The 15,668-nt window shown below is 43.7% G+C and overlaps 11 protein-coding genes across 11 annotated transcripts; 5 read left to right on the top strand and 6 right to left on the bottom strand.

Moving 5' to 3' along the window:
* The first annotated feature begins 143 nt into the window (after positions 1-143).
* Positions 144-1,166, top strand: SJAG_01216 (glutathione peroxidase Gpx1). Its single transcript, XM_002172434.2, has one exon. The coding sequence runs from the start codon at positions 236-238 to the stop codon at positions 947-949; it is 714 nt and encodes a 237-aa protein (XP_002172470.2). The 5' UTR covers positions 144-235; the 3' UTR covers positions 950-1,166.
* Positions 288-1,631, bottom strand: SJAG_01217 (hypothetical protein). Its single transcript, XM_002172435.2, has one exon. It carries the CDS (start codon positions 1,526-1,528, stop codon positions 1,256-1,258), a length of 273 nt encoding a protein of 90 aa, XP_002172471.1. The 5' UTR covers positions 1,529-1,631; the 3' UTR covers positions 288-1,255.
* SJAG_01218 (ski complex subunit Rec14) lies at positions 1,565-3,012 on the bottom strand. The gene is made up of 2 exons (XM_002172436.2): positions 2,413-3,012; positions 1,565-2,326 (listed from the first exon to the last, which is right to left on the bottom strand). The coding sequence occupies exons 1-2, from the start codon at positions 2,699-2,701 to the stop codon at positions 1,707-1,709; spliced, it is 909 nt and encodes a 302-aa protein (XP_002172472.1). The 5' UTR covers positions 2,702-3,012; the 3' UTR covers positions 1,565-1,706.
* A 35-nt stretch (positions 3,013-3,047) lies between these two features.
* SJAG_01219 (inositol phosphosphingolipid phospholipase C) lies at positions 3,048-5,289 on the top strand. Its single transcript, XM_002172437.2, has 2 exons — positions 3,048-3,313; positions 3,357-5,289. The coding sequence occupies exon 2, from the start codon at positions 3,471-3,473 to the stop codon at positions 4,752-4,754; it is 1,284 nt and encodes a 427-aa protein (XP_002172473.1). The 5' UTR covers positions 3,048-3,313; positions 3,357-3,470; the 3' UTR covers positions 4,755-5,289.
* Positions 5,219-6,999, bottom strand: SJAG_01220 (hypothetical protein). The gene is made up of 3 exons (XM_002172438.2): positions 6,190-6,999; positions 5,916-6,097; positions 5,219-5,866 (listed from the first exon to the last, which is right to left on the bottom strand). Exons 1-3 carry the CDS (start codon positions 6,330-6,332, stop codon positions 5,262-5,264), a joined length of 930 nt encoding a protein of 309 aa, XP_002172474.1. The 5' UTR covers positions 6,333-6,999; the 3' UTR covers positions 5,219-5,261.
* SJAG_01221 (ATP-dependent DNA helicase) lies at positions 6,453-9,972 on the top strand. The gene is made up of 4 exons (XM_002172439.2): positions 6,453-7,112; positions 7,180-7,438; positions 7,498-7,928; positions 7,982-9,972. Exons 1-4 carry the CDS (start codon positions 6,754-6,756, stop codon positions 9,534-9,536), a joined length of 2,604 nt encoding a protein of 867 aa, XP_002172475.2. The 5' UTR covers positions 6,453-6,753; the 3' UTR covers positions 9,537-9,972.
* On the bottom strand, positions 7,154-10,092 carry SJAG_05607 (hypothetical protein). Its single transcript, XM_011050741.1, has 3 exons — positions 9,904-10,092; positions 9,643-9,859; positions 7,154-9,593 (listed from the first exon to the last, which is right to left on the bottom strand). Exons 1-3 carry the CDS (start codon positions 9,977-9,979, stop codon positions 9,542-9,544), a joined length of 345 nt encoding a protein of 114 aa, XP_011049043.1. The 5' UTR covers positions 9,980-10,092; the 3' UTR covers positions 7,154-9,541.
* A 415-nt stretch (positions 10,093-10,507) lies between these two features.
* Positions 10,508-12,980, top strand: SJAG_01222 (polyadenylate-binding protein). Its single transcript, XM_002172440.2, has one exon. The coding sequence runs from the start codon at positions 10,595-10,597 to the stop codon at positions 12,581-12,583; it is 1,989 nt and encodes a 662-aa protein (XP_002172476.1). The 5' UTR covers positions 10,508-10,594; the 3' UTR covers positions 12,584-12,980.
* SJAG_01223 (protein involved in protein folding in the ER) lies at positions 12,897-13,441 on the bottom strand. The gene is made up of 2 exons (XM_002172441.2): positions 13,199-13,441; positions 12,897-13,146 (listed from the first exon to the last, which is right to left on the bottom strand). Exons 1-2 carry the CDS (start codon positions 13,322-13,324, stop codon positions 12,952-12,954), a joined length of 321 nt encoding a protein of 106 aa, XP_002172477.1. The 5' UTR covers positions 13,325-13,441; the 3' UTR covers positions 12,897-12,951.
* Positions 13,442-13,602: 161 nt separating this feature from the next.
* On the bottom strand, positions 13,603-14,414 carry SJAG_01224 (DASH complex subunit Dam1). The gene has a single exon (XM_002172442.2). It carries the CDS (start codon positions 14,243-14,245, stop codon positions 13,850-13,852), a length of 396 nt encoding a protein of 131 aa, XP_002172478.1. The 5' UTR covers positions 14,246-14,414; the 3' UTR covers positions 13,603-13,849.
* SJAG_01225 (sec14 cytosolic factor family protein) lies at positions 14,351-15,607 on the top strand (the record flags this gene model as incomplete). The annotated part of the gene is made up of 1 exon (XM_002172443.1): positions 14,351-15,607. One exon carries the CDS (start codon positions 14,351-14,353, stop codon positions 15,605-15,607), a length of 1,257 nt encoding a protein of 418 aa, XP_002172479.1.
* Positions 15,608-15,668: the final 61 nt, after the last annotated feature.

Below are 15,668 nucleotides of genomic sequence, written 5' to 3' on the forward strand. Positions count from 1 at the left end.
ATGTGATGCGCACCTTTTCGCCAGGTCTAGAATCCGGCAAATAATGATTCCGAATGACCTCAAGGTGGGGTATGAATGGGTACAATACACGTGCGCCTTTCCCAACTACCGAATTCCGGAGCGATTATTGCTAGTCCCTTTTCGCTTATTCATAGCTAAGATACAGACCAATACGCAAGCAGGCTCGGTCAATTTTTACCAACAAACGATCAAACTCGATCCACAATCGCTTCTCATGAACAGCCTTCTCCGCCAGTCTTCAACGAGGTGCTTTAACTCCTCACAACTTCTCCTCCATGCATCAGCCGTTCGCAGATTATGCTACGTAAAGTACTCACTACTCCACTCCACTCGTGCTCGTTTCCAAACGATGACGTGGGGCAATGACGTGGTATATAAAGGTAAACGAAGTTTCTCTGTGCGACAAACTTGTCTTCTGCCATTACCCACAGCAAAGCAGTACTCAACAACAATGACCAAGATTTATGATTTTGCACCTCTCGACAAGAAGGGAGAGCCCTTCCCCTTTTCTCAATTGAAGGGAAAGGTTGTTTTGATCGTCAACACTGCCAGTAAGTGCGGTTTCACTCCTCAATTCAAGGGTTTGGAGGCGCTCTACCAAAAGTACAAGGACCGTGGCTTCATCATTATCGGTTTCCCTTGCAATCAGTTTGGTAACCAGGATCCTGGAACCAATGACGAGATTCAAAGCTTCTGCCAAGTGAATTACGGTGTCACATTCCCTATTTTGGGAAAGATTGATGTCAATGGTGACAAAACAGATCCTGTGTTCAAATACTTGAAGAGTCAAAAGAAGCAGCTTGGTCTCGAACGCGTCAAGTGGAACTTTGAAAAGTTTCTTATCAACCGTGAGGGTGTGCCTGTGGAACGCTACTCTAGTATCAGCAAGCCAGAGCACATTGCTAAGGACATTGAGAGTCTTCTTTAAAGCATATCTTAGAACGATGTCTGACAAAACCAACCAACACCTTTTCTTGTATAACACCCGTGTTGTTTATAGTGACGACTACTACCAAATACGGCTATGTAGCTAGGCGGCTAGCTTTTTTTCGTCGTGTGCATGATAATGAATGACCCGTCGAGTTGACGGTTTCTTATTAAGGTAAAGAAGGGAATAGAAGAGTCAGCGTGAGGGGATGATGCATAGAGAATCCGTAAGACGTGTCCGTTAATAGTCAGCAAGGTGCTTGCAGATTCTGGGGCAGGAAGCTCTTTCATTGAACCAGTTACCTTCTCACAGTTCTCCCTCTTCCTTCTGAATACGGAAGTGTATGCAGGTTATGTCTCCTGTGCGAAGAACGGCCTTGTCAATGACGCCCCAGTCCGTTTCGAGATTTCGGACGGCCAGTTTACTGTCAGAACTGTCTATTGCGAGGAATTGGGCATTGTGTTCGGTCTTGTCGTGCATGTCGACGCGAATGTGGGGTTGATCGACAGCCATACGTTGTAGAAAAAACAAAGTCCTTTTGCGCTGCTTTGCAGCATGCGTAATATCGTCCTCAGTCATGAGCAAAGGGTCAGTTATCCATTACCTACGGTGGTATTTTAAAGCAGATGCGAATAAGGTTGTAACTAGGTTTCATATGAAGATCACTTAAGCGAGTTTGTTCTCGGCAAAAGCAAACTTTCTACCCCACCAAAGCCCCGCAATTTGAATACTGCCAATCACAATTAATCGCATTATCCTATTCGGCGGCTGCCGCTCTGTACCAGCGTATAGAGCGGTCTGCTCCAGCAACGATGAAGCCGGTTTTGTACCAGGCAACACTCCAGATTGCGCCGTCGGTTTCACTTTGCGTGCCGATGCATTGAAGCGTATCGATGTCCCAGATTTTGATAACGCCGCTCGAATCAGCCGAGAGAAGCAGATCCCCCACAGGATTGAAAGCGATGGCAAACACCCAGGATTTATGTCCTGAGAGTTGAGCGACTTGGTCGCCCGACATAACATCGTAAATCGTAATCATTTTTGAATCGCCGGCAGCCGCTAGCAGCTTCGATCCGGGCGAGAAGGCAACAGAGCGGACTGGCTGGGTATGACCAAGCAGACTGTGGAACAGTCTGCCTGTCTCCGAACTCACCAAGAACAACTGTCCGGTTTGATGGCCGCTGGCAATGAACCGACCGTCAGAAGAATATGCAATGCAAAGCCCGAGTTTGCCTTTAGTGTCTAAATCTGCAATCTTGGTGTTCTCTTGTTTGTCCCATATACACAGATGACCGTCGACAGTGGTAAAGGCAAGAATATTACCATCAGGGCTTGTGCACGCAGCCCAACATTCGCCAGGATGTGTCCATTCAGAACCTATAATCGTTAGCAAAAAGCTGGAAGAGAGAGGTACAACGAAACATCGTGCACGACAAGCGAAGAAGAACCCCATAAATATTTACCCAACGGTGCCGTCTCTCCGGTAGACGTATTCCATAAACAAACGTCTTGACCAAAACCACAAGTTACTGCGAGTTCGTTTTCTAAAGATGCATCCAGTTTGTGGGCACCGAGTTGATGTGGTGTTTCAACTTCGAATAACAGCTCATGTTGATCAGAAGCAGCATCCCAGACCTTCAGTTTTTTATCGCCGGAGACAGACCATAATTGATCCTTAACTATTTTTATCGCATAAATGTCCAACTCGTGTGCATCTTCTTGTACTTGCGAAACAACATATTCTTGCCGCATATTGACGTTACGGGATATAGAAAATGACAGATAACAGTATTTGTTACAGACTCTGCGAATGTAGAGAAAAAGGCTTAAATAAAGAAGAATAAAAAAAACTGCGCAATATACGATTTTTTATCACAACCAGCAGAAAAACAGACACTAGTAAAGCTCAAAAACTTACTGAATGATGTTTTTTCTTTTCAACTCACCAGCGAAGGAGGGTGTTTGGTTGTCAGCATTAAAGTTTGAAAGAATGGTTTATCGTATTGAAAAACGTAAAGTAGTAAGACGTTGTTTAGAAGTGCATTCTTAATTTGAAGTATAAATTTATGTATAATTAAAAACTATGTAACTTTCTACTCCATAACGGTAAACTACCCGACGCGCTTTTGAGTTTATACCACACCATCCGTCCGTCGCCTCCCCGGAATCCCAACTCGCTGCCGACTGCATAAAACAATCCAGTTTTGTGTCAATTGCTTCTTCTTGGCGTGTCTTTCAGCTTTAGTTGTTCCCGGAAGTCCTTCCGATAATCACTGTTTTATCTTGCAGTTAGTCGTGCTTTTTGCGTGCATTGGTAGTCGCTTCACTTTTGAACTTCTTCATTTTTGTGTACTTTTGCACTCCGTAAGTAAAATTATAGTATTAGCCTGGTCTAACATTGTATTAGGCTTTGAGCAATTTTTAGTCAGGAGTTTAGGCTTCTTGTTTATTTTTTTGGAGGAAGCAGTTCCCACACTTTTTCCCTGGATTTACCTTTTTCCTCTGCTTCGAAACATTCGTAATGACTTCAGAAAAAGCAGATAACATTAAGGTCCTCTCCTTCAACTGTTGGGGTCTTCGTTTCGTTTCCAAGTACAGAACTGAACGTCTTCATGCCATTGGTGTAAAATTGTCAGAATGTGATTATGACATTGTTCTGCTTCAAGAGGTTTGGTCAATTAATGACTATCACAGTATCCAGAACTCAACGCGTGAAAACTTGCCTTATTCACGTTTCTATCATAGTGCAGCTATGGGCGCTGGCCTGGCTGTTCTCTCGCGTTATCCGATTGTTGAGACAACGATGAACAAATATCCTCTCAATGGTCGTCCACAAGCTTTCTGGCGAGGTGATTGGTATGTAGGAAAGGGTGTCGCTACGGCATCTCTCCAGCATCCTTCCGGTAAGATCATCTCTGTGTTCGACACGCACTTGCATGCTCCATATGGAAAGGGAGAAGATACGTATCTGTGCCATCGTATGGCCCAAGCTTGGTATATTTCTAAGCTGATCCGTGCTGCTGTTCAACGTGGACACATTGTTCTTGCAGCCGGCGACTTTAATTTTCAACCCTTGACGGAACCGCATAATATTATTACAAGCTATGGCCTGGTCAGTGACTCTTGGCTGAGTGTGCATCCTGATCAATATAAGAATGCTCCTTCGAGATTCACATTGAGTGACCAAGAATTGATTGACATCCTTGGTGTCACTTGCGACTCACATTTAAATACATGGCGTGCAAATGTTTCCGATAAGGACATGGACGACTATGTGGCTAAGCGTTTGGACTATGTCTTCCATTCTCCTAATAACACAGATGCCGTTAGCAGCAAAGTTGTGTTTACCGAGCATGTCCCTAAGCTTGACTGCAGCTACTCTGACCATTTTGCCATTGAGGTGGTTCTAGAGCTGAAGAAGAAGCCAACAGAAGTTACGAAGACGCGCTTGTCAGAAACAATTGTCGATGACTTGTTGGCTGTGACATACAAGTATATGATTCGGGAAAAATGGTACATGCGCCTTCGCGTTGCTCACCTCATCCTCTCTATTCCGATCATCATCGGTTTACATGTTGCAATTGCCTGGTGCGATCCTGCATGGCTCAAGGTCATCATACTTTTTATTGCTGTCGTGCTTGCCGTTTCTGCTGTTGGTAATGGTTTTTGTATTGGTTTACTTTTCGGACGTTGGGAGTTTAGCGGCTTGTTGGAATTTGCCGCAGAAATGAAGGAGCAAAAGCTTTTGTCGAAGAAATATTTTATGGACAACCCTATAGATCTTCCTAAGTCTCTTGATTTGTGATTCTTTCGTCATGAACGTTTACGACGAAGAAAACGACCGATTTCTGGTAGGAAATTGACCGCTTGTTGTCAACCTTGACTGTAACGTGTTTTGGGCTCTTTTCATTACTGCATGGTCTGTTTGGCTTATATTTTTTTCTATTCAGCAACACAATGTACTTTTTGTTTTTCTGGGCTTTTTTGTATCTTCATTTGTTCTGCGGTTTCGACAAAAGTCGTGATTTGAGATTACTTGTACCTTAGAGCAGATGCCCTCAAGCCTCCTTCTCTCTTTCCACGCGTAATGCTTTGTCTTTCTTTCATTGAATTTGCGACGTCTTTCGTTTGGCATTTTTTTTGTTTCATTAATTCTCGTAACCTTGTTTCCAGTTCACTGTTGTTGTTAAGATAATTCTGTGTTCTTAATTTGAAGTCTGTTTCTTTCTCATAATGGGCGGTTGCGATAATTTATGTTAATACATTCATTAACTTACATCAAACATAATATAAAATTCATCAAACCTATTTACTAAGCCAATCCAGCAGCATAACTTACGCTGCTATCTTCGATGTCTACGACCTGAGAGCTTTGGTCGTACGCAATAAAGCGAAATCGCTTGTCAATGTTCGCTTTCGTTAGAGCAGCCAGTATAACAGCTATGGGGTGCTGGCCGCAAACCGTGTTCTTGGTTTTACTTAATATGCGGACAAAATGGTTGTAATCACCCTCCTCAATAGCTGACATAACAAGACGATCCAATTGGTGGACTGATTGAAAGATCTTTGGTGCTCTAGGTGAATGGCTAGACGCGGCAAGCATTTCAAACTTGCCATCATTGTTTAAGTATCCCGTATAACCAAACCTTAATCCCCAATGACAGAAATCCGAAGAAATAATAAAAACATTTTCTTCATTAGCAACGAATGGGGCCAATGTCTCACCAAATGCTTGTTCATGACTATGGGATAAAGCACCAACCATAATGGGAACTATAGACACATGTTGCAGCGCATTTTGGTTCTGTAGTGCCTGAGCGAGGATCGGGATCTGCATTTCAAGACTGTGTTCTGCTTCATCCGCATTCTCTGAAAGTAACTGAACATGTTTCGAAGAACTAAGCAGGAAATCGCAAACTGTATTTAGCAAATCATATTCACGGAATTTCTAACGACCCTCCCGTACCTTCTCTGTCTATTGGCAGATTTCCTAAATGAGTAGCATAGGCGTCAAAACTTGAAACAAGACAATCTCTTGTATACATATGATGACTTGGGCCTAGTACGAATACGCGTTTACAGTGAGAAAAATCCAGGCTTCCATAGCATTTGCCGGCTGTTGGACCGCTGTACAAATATCCAGCATGTCTGTAACGATTAGCAAAAGAGAACAGGATTTCCAACATCACGCATCAGCATATTTAGAGAAATGACTAGCGTTTTTAACCATTCTCACATACGGTGAAATAATCATTCTTGTTCCAGGCACGATTTGTGTACCGGCCATAAAACCATCTAATTGCTTTTTAAGAGCAGAGAAATCATCTGTATACCAAGTACCGGCATGCGTAAGAGGCCGGACATTTGTAGAATGGTTTACCATTGTCCTCGTGTGGAGATATTGTATTATGTTTTAGTATAAAGTAGCTTATTTAGGAAGTGTATACTACCAGGAGCTAGTCTTGCTTATAAATTGCCAAGAATAAATCCACGGTCCGTCCCGATCACTTTGCCGCTTGTAACCACTCTATTCTCTGGTGTTTGAATATAGTGACTGAGTCTTGATCGTCACAGGCGCATCATTGCTAAACTGTTCCGATCGGAAATGTACCGAAACCAGTAGCACGTAGACAAAATAAGATACTGCAGACAACAAAAGCTCAGTTGATGTAAGACAACTGGCTTTTACATTTGGTGGTTTTGGTGTTGAAGAATTGTTCCTATTGTCAACACATACACGCGCGAACAAGCTAAAGCATCATGGTGATCCAATTCTTGGGTTCTTACTAGCTGACCACTGCGAAATGGACGCTAAGCAGTACCTGGCAGCATTAAATCCACAGCAAAAACAAAGTGCTGAATCTCCTCACAAGTACACGCAAATTCTTGCTGGTCCAGGATCTGGCAAGACGCGTGTTCTGGCTGCTCGCGTCGTCCATTTATTAAATGTCGAACAGTTTCATCCAAATGACATTGTCATTGCTACCTTTACAAATAAAGCTGCAAACGAAATCAAACAACGAATTGGAAAGCTCGTTAAGGATAATCATGCAAACAGTCTAGTTTCTGGCACTTTTCATTCCATTGCATTTCATTATCTTCTACGCCATGGCAAAAAGGTCGGCCTGCCTAAGAATTGGACAGTAATTGATCGCACAGAAGCGTATGTAATATTTAAGAGATGTTCTACAATTGCGTTCATCCAATTTATTAACATCAATTTTGTGTAGTACAAACATTATGAAGCAGTTGCTTGAACGACTAAGGAAAGCAAAGAATCCTACCGCTGATGGAATAAGAGGACAAGAACTTACCCCAAATGTTGCTCTTTCTCGAGTGTCCCGGATGAAATCGAGTGGTTTAATCGCTAAACCTCACTGTGAACAATTGTCTTGTCTTCCTGGCCTTACTGTCAATACCAATCAAAGCTTCCAATCCACTGAATTGTACAAACTTTATCAAGCAGTACTTCGGAAGAATGGCTACGTGGTATGTTCTTCGGACAAGTGAACGCAAACTATCGCCTGAAAATATGTCTAACAATTTAGGACTTCGACGACTTGCTCATTCTTTTTATCCAACTCGTTCATGACCACACGTACTGTATTGATAATATTAAACACATACTTGTGGATGAGTTTCAAGACACCAGTAAAATTCAATATCTACTAATAAAGCTGCTTGCGAGGGATACCTCCGGTATCACAATTGTTGGTGATCCTGACCAGTCTATTTATGGTTTTCGAAGTGCTGAACTGGGAAACCTAGTAATGATGACCACTGACTTCCCTGATACTCGAGTCTTTCACCTTGAAACTAATTATCGTTCTGCTGATTCAATCCTGGAGACTGCAATGGCTATCATTAATCAAGACAAAGCACGTCCACAGAAGACTCTTCGCACTAGTCACCGTCTTTCCATCAAACCTTACTTTAAAGAATTTGACTCAAATGATCAAGAATCCGCCTGGGTCGCATGGTATGATATAGAGGGAAAATCTACAGTCGATTACTGCGAGACTAACCTTACAGTGAAATTAAACGCATGGTGAAATCATGTCCGGGATTATTCTCTTACAGTGATATTGCTATCCTCGTCCGTTCTTCCAGCTTGACTCGTGCAATAGAACACGCGCTTGCGGAGCAAGGAATTGCTTACAAAATGGTAGGTGTGCACAAGTTTTTCGACAGGGAGGAAGTTCGTGATGTTGTTGCGTATGCTCGTGTTGTGGCATTCCGCGATGAACAAGCATTGATGCGTATCATTAACGTTCCTTCTCGTAATATTGGAAAAGTAAAAGTAGAAAGAATTCTCCAGGAGACTGAAAGACGACACACTTCAATGTGGAACACGCTTTGCCTGCTGAATAACGGCAGCTTTTCTTTGTCGCAACGCGTTGACAAACAGTTTCAACGCGAATTGGGTAAATTTATGCATGTCATCAATACCACTGAAGCGTCTTGTGATTCGTCAGCTCCATTTTCCATCAGCTCTATGTTAGAAATTCTTCTGCGCAAAGTCAAGTACTATGAGTACTTGAAGAAAAAGCATCCTTCTACCTATGAAGAAAAATGGGAAAATGTCATGGAATTGATTCGTCAAAGTGATGTTCTTGGTGAACAGGGTGTGCTGTTTGACGATGAAGATGATATTTCCGAAAATCGTCTTGCTTTACACCGCTTCTTGGCAAATGCTGCAATTGTTGGAAGTACGGATAACAATGAAGAAACGCGTCATCAAGTCACAATCTCGACACTACATGCAGCTAAAGGACTGGAATGGCCAGTAGTTTTCCTACCCTGTTTATGCGATACCATTCTACCACACTCACGGTCAACAGATGTAGACGAAGAACGGAGATTGCTGTATGTAGGAATTACTCGAGCGCAAGCCATGCTCTACATGTCTTCTTTCCGAGGAATGCAGTCAAATTTTTTTAGTGTCTCTTCTTCCGAAACTACTCATATGAAGAGGAGTCGCTTTTTAAGTGACATAGTTGTGGACAAAACCTTGACTAGTGCTGACATTGTCTTCAGCGAAACTCTGGCACTTGAAATTGGCGCGATCTTGGGGCGTGCTAACTCGGGTCCCGTTCAGAACATAATGCCGCAGGCTCTGGAGAATGGATTCCGGTCAGCAAAAGTGATAGGATCCAAGGACATATTACGGTTTGTTACATGCAAGTCTTTGGACGAGGAAAACACAAAAAATGTGTCATCAGATAAACCTGCACAGTTTGACATGGCACAATGGTGTGGTTTGAAATCTGTACCAAAGGAAAATAAAAAGAGCTTAACTGAACAGAATAAGCTGCGGGCCATTACTTCACGTTCGCATTTCAACGAACAAACCCGTCCTAATGTCACATCCATCAGTCATTCAGCAATAAGTCGACAATCCATGACACTTTCGTATGCTTCATCAAGTAAAACATCTACTGCTTACAAATCGCCAGTCCCAAACCTGAAGCGACCAGCGACTGTTGACACACATGTGGCAGAACTAAATAGTTTGTCGACAAAGCCAGCGCTTGCTCCAACAAAAAAGCGTTTGGGAATGCGATTGCGTCGCTCTAAAATGCTCTAAAACGTTTAATTCGTTTGACAATCCAAACACACTGCTGTGGTTCCATTCTTTTCATACCTAATTTAGAGTTAGCATTAAATATTTCACGAGACCAGTAACGTCTTACATTGGTATACAGCATTGTCGACAAACACACTCCGAACATTGACTGCATGTTGCAAAATATGTTCCAGTTGAACAGAAGTGACAGTTGGGCGTATCATGTTTTTCGCCGAGATTGACCCCTACTGTAGTGTCTTGTGGTTCCTTTTTTATTGATAGAACTTTGTTTTTAGCAGCTTTTGCTGCTTTGCCTATAGTAAATAAAGCGATGAAAGATTTCACTAATAAGTTAACACTGAATCGTTTTTACTCAGCAAATGCATACCGTCTAATTGACTTTTAGTCTTTTTAGTACTCGTATATCTAAAGCATAACTCTTCATCTTCTCTCCCTCGTTTCATTTTTTTAGTGATCTACGTATTTGCACCAACCAACAGATACACCCTTGATGAAGGTACTAAACGACACCAAGCTCAGTATGTGTATGTACTCTACAAACTTTAGTCCGGTCGGCTGCAGCCGATCGCAAAAATCGCTATAAAACAGGAAGACATTATTTCATTAGCAATAGCATCGTACTGTTCGGCTGATATTGCGAAATGGTCATACATTGTTATATCATTGTTCATACGCATATTAACTTATCGCTGATCATTCGGTTTGCTGGAACCGTGATGTCCTTAAGCTTAAGCTTCGGCGTGGGGAAATCCGCGATAAGGTCCACTAACCCTTAGCCTTCTGATAATATACTTTCATAAAACAATATACATAAATGAATAAATAAAAATAACAAAACAGTTCTACCCGAAACATTAGATGTATAATTGCCCCATTCGCTTAGCTGTCCTTTTTAGCTTAAGCTCATTTAATTGAATGCTGTGTTACCTTATAGGCGGGATAAGGTAACAGCAGTCCTTCCCTCTTATAGACCACAATCTCTCGACCCAAATTTTTCTGCAACTGCCATAACCCTATAAGCAATTGTAAAACATAAAAGCGCAGTCAGAATCAGCAGAATGTCTCAGGTTCAACAAGAGGAAAAGGTAGAGGTTCCCGCAGTTCCCACCGAAAAGGAAATCTCGTCAAAGAACGGCGCTGAGACTACTACTGCTTCGACTGTTCAAAAAGAAAATAACAAGGAGAATGTGACGAAGGAGTCCACTGAGACTGAGTCAAAGAAGGAGACCACCCAGGAGAAATCCTCGGAAGCTTCCTCTGGCACGCCTTCCGATGGCAATGCTCCTAAGAACACATCTTTGTATGTTGGCGAGCTTGACCCCAGCGTCACTGAGGCCATGCTTTTCGAGATCTTCAGCACTGTAGGTCCCGTTGCTAGCATTCGCGTGTGCCGTGATGCTGTCACTCGTCAATCTTTGGGTTATGCCTATGTTAACTACCACAACGCTGATGACGGCGAGAAGGCTCTCGAGGAGCTGAATTACTCCCTCATCAAGGGCCGTGCTTGCCGCATCATGTGGTCTCAACGCGATCCCTCTCTTCGTAAAACTGGTACTGGCAACATTTTCATTAAGAACTTGGACCCTGCTATCGACAACAAGGCTCTTCACGACACCTTCTCTGCCTTCGGCACTATTCTGTCTTGTAAGGTTGCTTTGGATGAGTACGGAAACTCTAAGGGTTACGGTTTCGTTCACTTTGCTTCTATCGACTCTGCCAATGCTGCCATTGAACATGTCAACGGCATGCTTTTGAACGACAAGAAGGTCTACGTCGGTCACCACGTCAGTCGTCGTGATCGTCAATCCAAATTCGAGGCCATGAAGGCTAACTTCACCAACGTCTACATCAAGAACATTGATCCTGAGGTTACTGATGAGGAGTTCTCTGGTCTCTTTGAAAAGTTTGGCGCTATTACTTCGTTCTCGCTGGTCAAGGACGAGTCTGGTAAACCCCGTGGCTTTGGATTTGTCAACTTTGAGAGCCATGAAGCTGCCCAAAAGGCTGTCGACGAAATGAACGACTATGAATTTCACGGAAAAAAGCTGTACGTCGGTCGTGCTCAGAAGCGTCATGAGCGTGAGGCTGAACTCCGTAAGCGTTATGAGCAAATGAAGCTCGAAAAGATGTCTAAGTACCAAGGCGTCAACCTCTTTATCAAGAACCTCAGTGACGAAGTCGATGACAACTTGTTGAAAACTGAGTTCAGTGCCTTTGGTACGATTACCTCTGCCAAGGTAATGACCGACGAGAACGGTAAATCGAAGGGATTCGGTTTCGTTTGCTACTCTAGTCCCGAGGAAGCCACTAAGGCTATTGCTGAGATGAACCAGCGCATGTTGGCCGGCAAGCCCTTGTACGTTGCCTTGGCCCAACGCAAGGACGTTCGTCGTAGTCAATTGGAAGCTCAAATTCAAGCTCGCAACCAATTCCGCATGCAACAACAAGTTGCTGCTGCTGGTATGTCTGCTCAATTTGGCATTCCCGGCGCCATGTACTACGGTCCCGGCGGTTACCCCTTGCCCGCTGGAGCTCGCGGTGTCCCCATGCCCCATCCCAACATGATGCCTCCTAATGGCAAGTGGCCCGTGGATGGTGCTGCTCCTCAGCCAGGTATGGTTCCTGTTTACCCTCCTGGCGTTGCTGCCCCTAACTTCCCCGGTTATCCTCGTCCTGTTGTCCCTAGCGAGCAACCTGCTGGTCAAGAGGCTTCCAATGGTGCCGTCCCCGTGCCTGCCTTTGACATGAACGCTTTCTCTGCCGAGACTCCCGAGAACCAAAAGCAAATTCTGGGTGAATACTTCTACCCTCTCATTGCTCAACGTGAAGCCGAGCTTGCCGGTAAGATTACCGGTATGTTGTTGGAGATGGACAATGCCGAGTTGCTCGGTCTTGTGCAAGACATCGAGGCTCTTAACGGCAAGGTTGACGAGGCTCTGTCCGTCCTCAAGGAATTCCAAGAGACCGAGGGAACCGCAGATGCTGCCGCCGCTGACGAGACTGCTGCTGCTGCTACTGCTGCTGCCGCTGAAACTTCTGCCAACTAAGCAGCAAGACTATAAGCTGTCGATGGTGTCGTCTCTACCGCTTTTTGCTTAGCAAAGATTCGTATATACCATGGATTCGTATATGAAACTCAGCACGGAAAGTGGTCCTTTCTACCGATTGATTACCTTGAGTGGGGGTGGGTGAAGGGGAGGGATGCATCATGGATGGTTTCCTTTCTCATTTCCAGCCCATCTGCGAGTGTCATTGGTAGTTTGCATTAGAAACTGTCTTCTGGCCTGTTCGTTTGAAACACTACGGGACTTTGTTATGTTGGTTTGGGCTTTGTGTTAGGATGTATTGGTATTAATTATCTTTGTTGTTCGTTAAACTATAGCGCATGTGTGTTCGATAACCAAGAAACCATTTCTTATTTTTCTTCCAAGGTGGCTTTGTACTGTTCACGTCGTTTCCGAATGTCCAAGAAATTTGGGCGGTAGCTCAGGAAAGCCGAGTCGGGTTCGAGGTGTGATGCTTTGTGTAGAGAAATTGGTTTCAGTTCATCCGAACTCAGCACCGTGATGACCACAATGGCAGCTGTTGATAAAAGGCATTCAGCTACAATCTAAATTACATAATATTAGCAACGTCACCACGAAAACTGTGTATGCACATACATCGAATGGCAGGTTGTTCCTCGAAACACCTTGGGTCTTCCATACGGCCTCGTAAGCAGAATATGCCGAATGTAGTAGCGACCCAAACGCCAGGAGTAGAAGTGTCTTTGCTGACTTGGACACCATGGTGTTAGGAGTGAGAGGTGGCACAGAGGAAAGAGAGTGGGTAGAGGGGGGGGGATCTTATTATACGCTGTATATGGCCTTGCTTGTGCTTGTTCAATGAAGACGTCGGTGGTGGAATAACGCTTCGCATTAAAGCATTATAATGAAATTTAGTGTGATAGCAGTAAAGCACATAGCGAAACTTGAAGCATCAGTAAATTGAATAGCGAGAACTAGCCAATGTCCCTTTATAATTATATAACGACACCCGCAATTTCTTTAATCAGTTTACTGCAACTCTGGTAATGCACTCAATGTATTTTAGCGCACTTTTTCTCAATTATCCTATCATACCCTATTTATCGCATCGTTCTCGTCACTCTTAATTCCCATTACTGATATTTACTATATCGTTAAATACATTACCAACGTAGTGCTACGCAGGTGCCTCGAGCGTGCGTGCCCCAAGGATGAACTAGGGCGACGGGTGGGTAACTGAGTCAGTCCATTTGGGACAGCTCGACGTCAGAACGTGTCGCAGCCGATTTACGGCCTCTCTACGAACGAGTCATTTGTTGCAAACGTATCATCCTCCATCACCAGGTCAGGTTTTTCATTCAAAGATTCCTGCTGCTCGTGCTTTTGGAGCAACCGATCTTTCTCATCTTGCAGTTCGAAGCTTTCGGGGATTGGTGTATTTTCGAAATCAACGCAAAAAGCATTCGTCTTTAACCCATACAACAAGGAAGAAAAGGCTTCGTTAAAGGAAACCAGATTTTTTCTTGTCTGAGACAACTGATCTACGCGTTCACGAAACTCGTCTAAACGCTCACATAACACCTGTAGAGGATCTACCAGCTGCTGTATAGAAGATAGCTGTTCGGGGATTTGGTTTGAAGAAGAAAGAGACTCTTTTGAGTGAGCAGTGACAAAGTCGCTCATTTCACAGTTTTGTTTTGTGCTGATTTTTTTTTAATTACTTATCTTTCCTTTATTTTGTTTGTTAAACCTCGTTTCTCTACTTAGTCACGGTTTCTTCTGGTTAATATGTTCTTCCCACGAATTTGGTTAAGGTGTAGAGGATCGCGAACACTCGCTGCTACGGCGCTTGCGGGATCGTTTTTCTTTCGTCGAAAAACAACATCAGAATCATCGCATAAGAATTCTTCTGGGCATCATGACGAGACAGGCAGCGATACTGTTACCAGTACTACAACAAAAGATGGTGCTGCTGTTTCCGGCAATGAGGAATTTCGCTCTCCACTAAAGAAAATGATTGAGGAGACATGGGTGTCGATACGAAAGATTCCTGAGTATCGAGAGGCGTTCAAGCAACTCACTAAGGCAGATGCCCCAGACGCTGTGTTGACTCGCTTCCTTATCGCTTGCAAAGAGGAGCCCTCAGCCGCAGCTCGCATGCTCCTGAACACGTTGAAGTGGAGACTGCAGGAAGATGTAGAGGACATTGTTCAGAAGGGTGAGCTCCATGCCTTCAACAGTGGTGACGAGCAGTTTTTGAAACAGCTTCGCACTGGAAAATGCACATGTATGGGAAACGACCTTTGCGGACGTCCTATTTGTCATGTCCGTGTGCGGCTGCATCACCCTAAGGAGTTGACGCAGCATTCGCTTGAGCAACTCACGCTTTGGATCATGGAAACTCTGCGTTTATTGGTTCGACCTGTATACACGCCAGCTGAGCTGTGTACGGAACGCAAAGTCAACGTCGTTTTCGACTTGACTAATTTTGGAATATCCAATATGGATTATACTTTTGTGAAGTTTCTTGCGACTTGCCTCGATAACTACTATCCAGAGTCGTTAGGGTGTTGCATTGTCCATCATTCGCCTTGGGTCTTTCGCAGTATTTGGCGCATCATTAAGGGGTTGCTGAATCCACAAATCGCTAAAAAAATTATATTCACTCAGAATGTAAAGCAGCTCTCCGAATACATCTCTATGGATGTAATTCCAGAGGATATTGGCGGTAAAAACCCCCATCCTTATCACTACGTCGAACCTGACGAACACGAAAATGACTTGCTTGCTCCGACAAACGAGGAACGACTCCTTGCACTAAAAAGAAACGATGAATTATTTACAAAATGGGAGGAGCTCGCGTTACAGTGGAGCAAACTTCCCGATAACGATACAGAAAACGATAACGTTCGGAGTGCTTGCGACGCCGCAGGCATTGAATTCGCCAAGGATTACTGGAAACTGGACCGCTACACACGTGCACGAACCGTTTATGATCGACTGGGCTTAATAAAGGCCCCAAAATTCGAAAATGATTCCGATTAACGCATATTAAACGAATTTATTGATGTATGAACATGAATAATAAAGCTAATTTATAGACTGA

This window comes from Schizosaccharomyces japonicus (assembly GCF_000149845.2).
Source record: "Schizosaccharomyces japonicus yFS275 unplaced genomic scaffold supercont5.3, whole genome shotgun sequence".
NCBI classification, from domain to species: domain Eukaryota; kingdom Fungi; phylum Ascomycota; class Schizosaccharomycetes; order Schizosaccharomycetales; family Schizosaccharomycetaceae; genus Schizosaccharomyces; species Schizosaccharomyces japonicus.

What these genes read in the sequence shown, in the direction of transcription:
- SJAG_01217 (XM_002172435.2), bottom strand. Translation starts at nt 1,528, where the DNA reads ATGACTGAGGACGATATTACGCATGCTGCAAAGCAGCGCAAAAGGACT.
- SJAG_01223 (XM_002172441.2), bottom strand. Translation starts at nt 13,324, where the DNA reads ATGGTGTCCAAGTCAGCAAAGACACTTCTACTCCTGGCGTTTGGGTCG. An exon ending in GGAACAACCTGCCATTCGAT is followed by an intron (nt 13,147 to 13,198) that starts GTATGTGCATAC and finishes TATGTAATTTAG; the next exon opens with ATTGTAGCTGAATGCCTTTT.
- SJAG_01219 (XM_002172437.2), top strand. Translation starts at nt 3,471, where the DNA reads ATGACTTCAGAAAAAGCAGATAACATTAAGGTCCTCTCCTTCAACTGT.
- SJAG_01222 (XM_002172440.2), top strand. Translation starts at nt 10,595, where the DNA reads ATGTCTCAGGTTCAACAAGAGGAAAAGGTAGAGGTTCCCGCAGTTCCC.
- SJAG_01221 (XM_002172439.2), top strand. Translation starts at nt 6,754, where the DNA reads ATGGACGCTAAGCAGTACCTGGCAGCATTAAATCCACAGCAAAAACAA. An exon ending in GTAATTGATCGCACAGAAGC is followed by an intron (nt 7,113 to 7,179) that starts GTATGTAATATT and finishes AATTTTGTGTAG; the next exon opens with TACAAACATTATGAAGCAGT. An exon ending in GAATCCGCCTGGGTCGCATG is followed by an intron (nt 7,929 to 7,981) that starts GTATGATATAGA and finishes CTAACCTTACAG; the next exon opens with TGAAATTAAACGCATGGTGA.
- SJAG_01220 (XM_002172438.2), bottom strand. Translation starts at nt 6,332, where the DNA reads ATGGTAAACCATTCTACAAATGTCCGGCCTCTTACGCATGCCGGTACT. An exon ending in ACAAGAATGATTATTTCACC is followed by an intron (nt 6,098 to 6,189) that starts GTATGTGAGAAT and finishes TAATCGTTACAG; the next exon opens with ACATGCTGGATATTTGTACA. An exon ending in TCTGCCAATAGACAGAGAAG is followed by an intron (nt 5,867 to 5,915) that starts GTACGGGAGGGT and finishes TGCTAAATACAG; the next exon opens with TTTGCGATTTCCTGCTTAGT.
- SJAG_01218 (XM_002172436.2), bottom strand. Translation starts at nt 2,701, where the DNA reads ATGCGGCAAGAATATGTTGTTTCGCAAGTACAAGAAGATGCACACGAG. An exon ending in CGGAGAGACGGCACCGTTGG is followed by an intron (nt 2,327 to 2,412) that starts GTAAATATTTAT and finishes TAACGATTATAG; the next exon opens with GTTCTGAATGGACACATCCT.
- SJAG_05607 (XM_011050741.1), bottom strand. Translation starts at nt 9,979, where the DNA reads ATGAAACGAGGGAGAGAAGATGAAGAGTTATGCTTTAGATATACGAGT. An exon ending in GACTAAAAGTCAATTAGACG is followed by an intron (nt 9,860 to 9,903) that starts GTATGCATTTGC and finishes TTAACTTATTAG; the next exon opens with TGAAATCTTTCATCGCTTTA. An exon ending in CGACAATGCTGTATACCAAT is followed by an intron (nt 9,594 to 9,642) that starts GTAAGACGTTAC and finishes ACTCTAAATTAG; the next exon opens with GTATGAAAAGAATGGAACCA.
- SJAG_01224 (XM_002172442.2), bottom strand. Translation starts at nt 14,245, where the DNA reads ATGAGCGACTTTGTCACTGCTCACTCAAAAGAGTCTCTTTCTTCTTCA.
- SJAG_01216 (XM_002172434.2), top strand. Translation starts at nt 236, where the DNA reads ATGAACAGCCTTCTCCGCCAGTCTTCAACGAGGTGCTTTAACTCCTCA.